At 39.2% G+C, this 10028-nt stretch overlaps 1 protein-coding gene and 1 long non-coding RNA gene across 2 annotated transcripts; one reads left to right on the top strand and one right to left on the bottom strand.

Moving 5' to 3' along the window:
- Nucleotides 1-499: 499 nt before the first annotated feature.
- On the bottom strand, nucleotides 500-3846 carry RGS2 (regulator of G protein signaling 2). The gene is made up of 5 exons (XM_077157271.1): nucleotides 3692-3846; nucleotides 2601-2702; nucleotides 2435-2496; nucleotides 1679-1845; nucleotides 500-1373 (listed from the first exon to the last, which is right to left on the bottom strand). The coding sequence occupies exons 1-5, from the start codon at nucleotides 3799-3801 to the stop codon at nucleotides 1179-1181; spliced, it is 636 nt and encodes a 211-aa protein (XP_077013386.1). The 5' UTR covers nucleotides 3802-3846; the 3' UTR covers nucleotides 500-1178.
- A 172-nt stretch (nucleotides 3847-4018) lies between these two features.
- LOC143678936 (uncharacterized) lies at nucleotides 4019-8798 on the top strand. Its single transcript, XR_013173488.1, has 3 exons — nucleotides 4019-4129; nucleotides 4282-4480; nucleotides 8763-8798. It is a non-coding gene; the product is annotated as an uncharacterized LOC143678936 (long non-coding RNA).
- Nucleotides 8799-10028: the final 1230 nt, after the last annotated feature.

The following is a 10028-nucleotide window of genomic DNA, read 5'->3' as shown; positions in this document are numbered from 1 at the left end:
GGGAACTTGGAACCAAGCGAAAGATAGTAACAAAAAGGCAGTTTACATTACCTACGTTTGGTTCCTTTCTTCACTTGAGAGGTTTAGTTTTATGAATAATTTCGGTGCTTTTCTTCACTACATGATTTTACTTCTCAGATTTAACTGGTCCTTAATATTCATGAAGGATTTCAGGGCAATGTTCTTTTGCTTTCGTTAATATTAAGTTTGAGTTTTACATTATAATAGAAACCTTGATCCCAAGATGTTTCTAAGGACATGATCTATTGTCCATTGACCTACGAAATGCTTAATAGCTTTAAATAATAAGGGATAGGAGGCGTCTTCCCTGCCACTATTATTTTTCAATTCTGAGGACTGTCAATTTTCACTGGATAGGCACATTAACTGTGACACTTCTCCATTAACAGGAAGAATGAGATGCTTTCACCTTGTATCTGTTATATTTCCACTTACATTGAAAAAACAAAACCAGAAAACCATATCTGGACTCCAAGTGTCTGATGACATTATTTATCAAAATTAATTTATTAAAAGTATTCAAGGACCACTTCAAAGATTAGCTGCCTTCAAGACAGTTTTTGGCACTCATAAGGACACTGCAGTTTTCTATACAACCACTCATTCTATTTCAACACACCATTTAACACTTCAAACACAGACTGTTTCAGTTTTAGCGTTACATGAGACAACAGTTCTGATGCTCTGTAGTCAAAATGCACTACAATACTCTTGCACGTAAACATTTTAATACTTCCTACTAAAAAAAAAATTAAAACGACTACGTGGCAACATGGACTGATTTAGGGAAGGATGTACACTAGCTAAGGCCACATAATCCCAGACCTATTGATTTTAAGTGCTTCTGGATCAACTATATCATATGGTATCTTTCACTTCACATCCCTGCATTTCCAGTGGGAGATGCACCAGATTCAGAGCACATATTCCCTCTGTGTTCTATGCACAGTGAGGGAAGTCATTTCAATGCAAGCTTCTCCTACACTGTTACGAGCTTCCTCATTTACTACCCAACTGTGAATCAATAGTTCTGAGTGATGTTTCCTAAACACCCAGGCTGAATCCAAGGTCAGTCGTTGGGGTTTTGAGCAGATCACAGCCTTTCCCCTTAGGAAAAATAATGCAAAGTTCTCCATTTTTTGGCCCCCTTTTTCATCTCATGTTGCATGGGGCTCTGTAGTGATCTGTGGCTTTTTACACAAGTCTTGGTAGAATTCTGATTCCAAGAAACGGGGATAAGAGTTGTTCTCCATCAAGCTGTATACCCTTTTCTGGGCAGTTGTAAAGCAGCCACTTGTAGCCTCTTGTATATTTTGAGCAATCAATGTTTTGGTTTGAAAGTCTATGTTTATCTGAAATAAAACAGAAAATTGGTTTAGTTAATACTCAGAGTTAGAGATATGGAAATCTATTTAGTATTTGTAAAAAACAAAACAAACTAAAACCCCAAACTATAATGTCTGATTAGCTTCCCCCAGGCAGTCTTTGGAGAAACTTCAGTGAAAACTAGGATGGGGAGGAGGGGATGGATTCCTCCTACCATCACTCCCCATCCTTTTGACATCCCTTTGGTTATGATTTCACTTTGGTGCTAAAGATTTAAAAAATATTTTTCACTGTATTAGTGAAGGAGGAATTTTTTTAAATTTTTTTTTACCTCTTTTGGAGCTTCCTTTTCTATGAAGTCAGTATATATTTTCCTTGCTTTTGAGGACAGCTTTTGGGGTGACTTGGTTTTTTTGAAGTCTTCACAGGCCAGCCAGAACTCAATATTTTCTTCACAGAATTCAGATTTTAAAAAAGCCCTGAATGCAGCAAGACCATCTGAAGGGAAAAAAAAGCATGCACAATGTGAAAAAAAAGAGTGACCAAATAATCTCTTATTTTTTTATTTGTAGTACTTCCCCTCCCCCCATATTTTAATTACTTCTAGATGATAGTAATTTTCTAGATTTCACTCAAACTTGTAATCCTCAGATTTAGCTCTTTAATTTAAAGGCTAAGATGCCAGCAAGCAAACTGTTTATGGTGGCACACTGCTATAAAAATACAAAAACTTAACTTTGCTATCAATGCAAAATAAATACTTACAGGAGAGCCATAATTCTCTGGGAACTAAGCTGTTAGAAAATATTGTCTGCAATGGAAAAGCTGACTCACCCTTAAACTAAGAGTAACTGCCACTTTAATTTTTTTTAGGCTAATTTTCCCTCCATCTTGACTGAATATATGGTTAAACATGGTTTAACCCTGGAAACATCGGAAAATAGGAAATGAGAATAAAATTGGCCTTATGCTACAGTGATTGTACAGTCTAACTCCCATCAGACAAACTGCTGTTCTGTTGAGTGGACACTACCTTCCTAGACTCCTGTGACACTTGAAATGGATCAAATATAAGAAGTTAACTTACATTTACTGGCTAGCAGCTCATCGAATGCTTCTGACCACAGCTGTGCTTCCTCTGGAGAAGGCCTGCAAGACAAGCGCTGCACATTAGCTTGTGTATATCAGAGTTCCTCTTTTCAGTCCAGCATCTACAGATTCGTATTTGTAAGTATAGGATTTTTTTTACTTACTTAATAAGAGTTTGCTGTTTGCTCTTCTTCCCAATTTTGGGCTTCCCAGGAGTAGAGGAATTTTGCAAGAAGTAGCTCAAACGGGTCTTCCAATCTTTTAAACTTAAAAAAACAAAAACAAAACCCAGGTTACTCACTAAGAGGCAACCCTTGAAAATGCTACTGCAGCTGAATGTATTTCTACCAAAGTCATCCAGTAGCTACAGACAAGCCAAATAAAACCAAGTAATTTCTCTCCAAGTGAGACAAATTTTACCCATTTAATGTTAAATCCAGTTTCATCCATCAATCTGAACATAACAGTCTTATAAGTAAAGGAAGGACTACCTTAAATCACTTAAAGTCCCCAGGTATTTTAATGAATTATTTCTTGTACTTCAAAGGGCAGGTGCTACTTCTGGCCGGCAAAAGGCAGGCCGTTTCTTTGCAAAGCTAGGTACAACTCTAGGACATTTCACCCTTGATGAAAACAACAGAGGAACTGCCTTTAACAGACCCACTTATTTTCCTTCCACTTTTAAAGCAGGAGATTCCCAAAGTAAGCCAAAGGCTGCGTACAAAGAGGTGTGCGTGATTTCTCTCTCTCGTCTCTGCTCAACTACAGCACCGATTTTAAGCAGATGCTACAGAACAATCGTTTGTTACACAGTCGTGAGTGGGTTAGGTCTACTCTTCAATTAAAAGGCAATAATAGCTTTAAAAGGAGTATATTCAGAACCAGCATCAGCTGCATAAGCTGATCAGTACTCAATGTTGGGGACGCGCTTCGGCCGCAGCTGACATTTAATCTCTGATGTCATTTTAAATGCAGGGGCCAAAAACAAGAAAGACAAAATAAGCCGCGATTTCCTGGCGTCTACCAACTACCTGGTCATCCGTCGCTCATGCAACAAAATAACTATATACCCCCAAATACAGATTTAGCCTTAATTTGGCCAATGAACCTTTCCACAATTTTTGTTTCTGCAGAGACGCAGGCGATATCGTTTCCTACAGTCAAAGCCGAAACCATTCTACTGCATTTGCACAAACCGGGAGAACGAGCCCCGCAGGGTGGGAGCTGGTGGGGGAAAGGAGAACGCGGTACTTACAGGGTCCGCTTCATCTTCTCCCGCTTCTCTTCGCTCTTGGGGCCGCTGCCAGCGTTTTTGTCCATAGGTCTGCAGTCGTGCTGGACGGCCAAGAACATAGCACTTTGCATTATCGTCCTCTCGAGCCAACAGCCTGCGCTCGGCCGCGCGCCGCAGTATTTATGAGAGGCAGAGGCGAAGGGACGGAACCTCCCGGCGCCCGCCCCGCCCCCAGGGGGCGCGGATTGGCCGCCTGACGGGCACAGGGCGGGGCCAGCGCGAGCTCGCGGCTGTCACGGCCGCCAGCGAAGGGTCTCGTAACGGGGGCGCTGCTGACGTCGGCGGCCCCCGGCTTCGTGCGCAGTGGAGCCAAAATGGGCGGCTGGGCGGGGGCCGCGGTGGGGCGAGAGTTCGCCCTGTGACAGGTCGCCGGCGACCTTTGCTCGGGGTGGCGACCTGGTGGGATCCGAGGCTGTGCGGGTGGGCTGCCCCGTCCCTTACCCCCCGCCCCCGACGTGTTCCTCATCCCCAGAACGGGAGTGATGATTCCCCAGCAGGGAAAGGTGGCTTGCTGCGAGCCAGAGTGCCATTGCCTCGTATTGAATTAACAGGTTTCTCTTCCTCGTTTGAGTGCGCGCCCTGTGCCTGCGCCGCATTTGTTGTTTACACAACTTCCCTAGCAACTCAGCTGAGACCATCTGTGGAGTAAACCCGGGCGCCGGGGAGATTCTCGCTCGTGCCTCTCCTTGATTTGCTGGAAGAAACTGAACAGGAGAAACCTGAAACCTTGACGGCCCGTGGGCTTATATGGTGTGACTTGTTTTACAGCTTGCCTAGGCATTTGGAATATTTGGGGGAATGGACATTAGACAGGGAGGGAACAGGAGAAAGTGACTATCAGATGACAGTGCTGAAATTGCTTTTGCATTCTGAGCTCTACCACTAGACACAGCTGGGTACGTTCGTGGGATTGCGGGGTTATTCCTCAGGGAATCCCAGGCCTCCTCTCTTTCCAAAACAGGAATCACTGATCTCTTTTTGGTGACTTGAGAGAGAGGGAACCATCGAGATCTGGAGGCTGGAATGTTCCGGAATCATTCTAGTTTAAGTTCGCCAGTAGGCAGAATTTCCACGAGTCATTTTTGGTTGGCTTAGAATTTACCAGAACACTTAATTAGAAAAAGGAAGGAAAATTTAATAGTTTGCTTAAGTAAGTTTCATGTGTTCTTCAAAAACTCATCTCTGTCTACTCCTGCAGTCTTTAAAGTAGCTTAATTAGCAAGGAGAAATAGATCACCTCAGCCACAGAATGATTTGATTTTGGAAAACAGCATTGCCAGAACTGTAATGTAACTGGAAAATTCAAGTGGTTTTCCCACCAAGCATCTAATTCCACAGTAAGATTAACAGCAAGCTATTGGCTGGCCTGCAAATATTCTCCCAACTTTGCATTAGAACTGTTAAAAGAAAATTGGAACTAATGACCTTGCTTTTTTCAGTATTTAGAGCTCAATGTTTGATGAGGAAGCAAAATCTGCAATCATTACTAAAGAGAACAGTTAGGTACTCTATTATGGAAAGGAAAATCAGTTAGATTTTGGTAGTAGATGCTATAAAATGTTTATGAAATGTGAGAATGTCATTTTTCTCTAGTGTATTCCCTTCAGCTCTAAAAGAATTCACATTTCTTCTTTTTTCACTTGCCTTTTCTTGATAATATGAACCTCAATATTTGTTTCACTTGGAACCTAGAATAGTAGAATTCACTCATAGACAGTTGAAAAGTAGGGTTTCTAACAAGGATGCAGCAGGGAGAGAGAGCTGACTTGGTGCTAGAAAACCTAACTGGACTCTCAGCTTAACCAATAAATACCAAGTAACTGTTGGGGCAGTTACTCCACCATCTGCTTGAGCAGCAACAACTCATCTGTAAGGAAAATAATGTGTCTTTCTTGCTAATCTCATAGGATATCATGCAAATCTTATGTGAAAGTCCTCTATAAATTCTAAAGTGCTATAGCAAAACTTGTTATTAATTTGTATATATGTGGAAAAGGAAATGTTCAGAGATATAGCTATTCATGGTGGAAAAATAAAGAATTAACTCAGCTAATTTGGTTATAAATACTTAAGTACTGTTAAGATAGAAAGATAATGTCATAGAGATTTGTACAGAATCAAATTTATAACAGTTAGTTTTAAATTAAATTTTTTGAGAAGCTGTAGGCTTACAGAAAATTCATGCAGAAAATACAGAATTCCCATATATCCTTCTCCACATTATCACCTTGCATTAGGGTGGTGCCTTTATTGTAATTGATGAAAGAATATTACTATGATTGTACTATTAACCACAATAGCTATTTAATAAGTGCTCTCGATATGGCAGGAAAATAAGCAAGCATTAACATTTCAACTTATCAGAGATTTCCAAGTCACAGAGGTTCAATCATCTCAACATAGTCACAAAAGTGAATATACATGTATGCATGTAAACAACTGGTGTTTAAATACAGACTATCCTGAGTGTTCTGTAAGTGTTTAATATATTTGCTTTTTTCACAAACCCTTTTCAAATTAACAACTGATGTTAAATGGCAGAATTTATTTTTCCCTGAAAATTATGTGGTTGATTGATAAATCTGAATGTAAATGTTAAGAGTTAAGGCAATACCTGCTACGGACTGAGTAAACTTTTTGTGAAAAAGGTACTCCTTAAAGTGGCTTTTTAAAAGATTAGCAGACCTTTAGTACTATAATTAAAGGAAAGGCTACAACATTTGATGACGTCCCTTTTCTTGTTGTCGTCTTTTTTTGTTTGTTTTTGTTGTTATAATGACTTTTAGGTAAATGGGATTGCTCAAGATGAGCATGACACATTTTCCATTCTGCGGTGGAAACAGCGGAATAGGTTTGCACAGCTAAACCGCAGCTTGAGAGTGACATAACCATCCATTTTTCAGGTTGAATCTACCATGCCCTCTACTGGAAAGGTTTTCTGATTGAACACATTAGCGGTATAGGTTCTCAGTGTGGTTCCTGAGCTTGTTTGGTATTTGTTTTAAATTTCAAAAAAGATATGCAAAAAATACAAATTTTTAACAATACCAAGGGGAAAATATGACAAGCGTCCCCTCTGTCATATTCCGTTATTTTCCCATCTCCCACTCTATGCTAGCCATCATTAATCAAGTTTTATTAATCATAACTAGCAAAAATATTTATGCATAATAACTCCCATGTTTTAGACATTTAGGAGCTAAGATACATGGTTTAAAAAAGCGCAAAGGGATCATACTTTCTATTAATCTGTGCTTTGATTTTAGCTAGGTTATCTTAGTTCCTGAATTTGTAAAGGCTATAAACCTGTCGCTTACCTTATGAAATCTTTCATGTGTGGTAAGTTAAAAAAAAGGAAGAAAAAACTAGAAAATTAAACCCTGTGTAGTAAAGGGTATGATAAGTAATTGGAAAAAATGAAAACTTTTAGTACTCGGTGGACTATATTTGAGGAAGTGTGATACCTTTTTTTTTTCGTCAAATTTAACTTTTGTTAGTGAGGTATTCTTTTCATCCAGTGAACAGAAGACCAGACAAGATTCTGTACTCAATTCCTTCCCCCAATAGGAGGTGAGATTTAAAAATCATGTCTTTATTACAATGCAGTTTCCTATTCAGAAGCTGAAAAGAGAGAAAATTAGTGTCTTTGTCAGGAATGAGAGGTTAAAGAGAATACTTGACACGCATTATAGAAGAGTTAATAATTTTTATCAATTCTTATATTGATAATTCCGTTTAGAACCCTTTCTTGGTTCTACCATGAATTTATCCATGGTATGAGGTAAGTTGTACATCTTCAAATGCAGGCAGGGCCAACTTAAATTTAATAGACCTTTCCTTACTGAGCACCTGGATTCCCTTTGGAAACCAATGACAGGAACATCATGAAGTTTTGTTTTACATTGTTTTCTGAATAAAAACACTAGCATATATTGAAATACCACTAAGCTTTTTTGTTATTAGATCTGTAAGTTAAAGAACCGTAAATATGAGGTCTAAATTTGGGATTTATTTCCATTGTATGCTCATTGCTTCTTTCTCTTTTGTGACGTTGGGCTACACAGAATCCCAGGGGAGAGTAAGTGGTTATAAATGCTTTTTTATAAATGTTGCTCTATTTATAACCAGTAACTGCTCTAAGTTAAATAGGTGGCCTATTTTCTACAAAATAAAGAGGCAAGGCTAGGTATTTTTTTTTCCTGGAAGTTCTTTTGCCTGGGATTTTAATTTCTGTGCATTGAATTTGTAGAAAGTCATTACATGTGTACGTGTGTGTGTGTGTGTGTGTGTGTGTGTGTGTGTATTAGGGGGCAGTTCTATCCCAGCCTGCAGCCTTTCCCTGGGACCCACAAATACATCCTGTGCTCAGGACCAAGTATGTCAGCCTGGCAGGATAAAACACAAATCCCTAGTAGGTAAGGGGACTGCTAGTACATTTCTTCCCCTGTTGTTTTGAGCATATGTAAATGTTTCAGGTGGGCATGTTTTACTACATCCAGCTAACATCCAGGTGGTATATCCGTCTCTGGAGGGGAGGGGGTGGAGTTCCTCCACTGTGGCAGCACACAAACACAAGAAAAAGGATATTGTTTTCAGAACGGCACCCTGCTTAGCCCATGGATTGAGACCTGCTGGCTATGGGGAACCAGCTGACCTTACTTTGTGGAGCTTGTGAAGCTGACCTTGCTTTGTCTCTTCTGTATGTGAGTAAAATGTCTTTCCATAAATGCCTGTATGAGTTTTGCTTTTGCTGGAGATCCAACCCCTGTATTGGATTGGGTTGACATCTTTTTAGATGCTCTCCTGACTATACACACACGCATACACACACACACACACACACACACACATATGTATATAGTTATATGTATATATTATATATATATTATTGAATATACTGTTCTATTGACTGCTGTTTTGAAAATTTGGCATACCAAGTTCATAATATACTTAATACAAAAATTCAAACGCTTGTTTAAATATCATTCACTGAGAATTCCCTATCCCTCCTTTTTTTTTTTTGCATGGGCAGGCACCAGGAATCAAACCCAGGTCTCCAGTATGGCAGGTAAGAACTCTGCCTGCTGAGCCGTTGTGGCCCATCCCCCATCCCCCCTCCCCCATTTTAAAGGTATGTAATAGGGGTGTTTTTCATCTAGTAAATAAGGAATCTGTTTATATTGGTAATGACTATTCCAATGTAGAGACTATTAATCTATTTTAGATATTGGTTTTCAAAGGCCTTTAATCCTTTTTAAGAACCTCAGATTTTGTGAATTTTCTCTCCCCAACCCATTTTTTTAAAACAAACAAAAAATCCACAAATCTCAATGGAATTAATTAGAAAAAGAGCAGTGCTTTCAAATAGATGCCAGTAGTTCTTGACACAATATCAAAAGGGTAATACGAAATATAGATAATATCATGCTACAAAATAGTCTGAAATGCTGGGCTAATGGCCCTAGATCCCACAATCTTTCTGGTTTTAAAAGACAAAATAAATTTGCATTTCTTCTCATAAATCATCCTTAGAGTAGCAAGATGCCTAGAAGGTTTGTCTGTAATTGGGAACCTTGCCTTTTGGTTTCCGCTCCTTGGTATTTTAGTTATGACCTCAGGCAAACTTGTTATCCTTCATGTGTCTAGGCTTCTTCTATTTAGAGTGATAGTACTTAGAGCACCTTTCCTTTGCAAGCAAGTTATAAAAAAAATAGTGTTGTGAATGCCCTAATCAAGTTGGTTGATGATGGTAACTTAGTGCTCAGAGCTGGCCTTCAACAAAACCTTACAATAGAACTAGTCTTGTGTAGGTGATTGTTTTTCCCATTTTGTTGGCACTTCCCTCTGTACCTCCTGTTTGGTGCTGCTCCTAGGGGGGCATGTCTCATAGGCCTGTGGTCTCCTGGTAACACCCTATCTTGTATTTTCATTCCTTTTCTGCACCATCAAACCTTCCCATTAACCACTTAAGCTTTGGATTATTGCTTCTTTTCCCTTCCGACCCCATATCCCATTCAAATGGATACTTCTTGTTGCTAGAACATGAATAAACCAATTTACGCCAAAAGCTAATGTTTTTGTCTGCCCAATAACTTGCTTACATTTTAACTGGAGTTTGCTGGAGAAAAATATTAATCTAAAATAAGAACCATAATATGATAGATTGTAATAATAGTTTATATTTTTATCAAGAGCTTATTCTGTGTTAGTTAAAGAGTTCTTATAGTTTCAAAAAAGAGAGTTGGGGAAGATAGGATTTTGTATGGAAATCCACAAAAACACAAAGAAAAAAGCTCAT

Source organism: Tamandua tetradactyla, chromosome 4 (assembly GCF_023851605.1).
Source record: "Tamandua tetradactyla isolate mTamTet1 chromosome 4, mTamTet1.pri, whole genome shotgun sequence".
Lineage (NCBI taxonomy): Eukaryota > Metazoa > Chordata > Mammalia > Pilosa > Myrmecophagidae > Tamandua > Tamandua tetradactyla.
The sequence above is the reverse complement of the archived record's forward strand: the minus strand, read 5'-3'. Positions and strand labels throughout refer to the sequence as shown.

Coding starts and splice junctions, on each gene's coding strand:
- RGS2 (XM_077157271.1), bottom strand. CDS start 3,801: ATGCAAAGTGCTATGTTCTTGGCCGTCCAGCACGACTGCAGACCTATG. Junction 2,497..2,600: donor AAACAGCAAACTCTTATTAA/GTAAGTAAAAAA, acceptor CTTGTCTTGCAG/GCCTTCTCCAGAGGAAGCAC. Junction 1,846..2,434: donor TGAGCTGCTAGCCAGTAAAT/GTAAGTTAACTT, acceptor TTTTCCCTTCAG/ATGGTCTTGCTGCATTCAGG.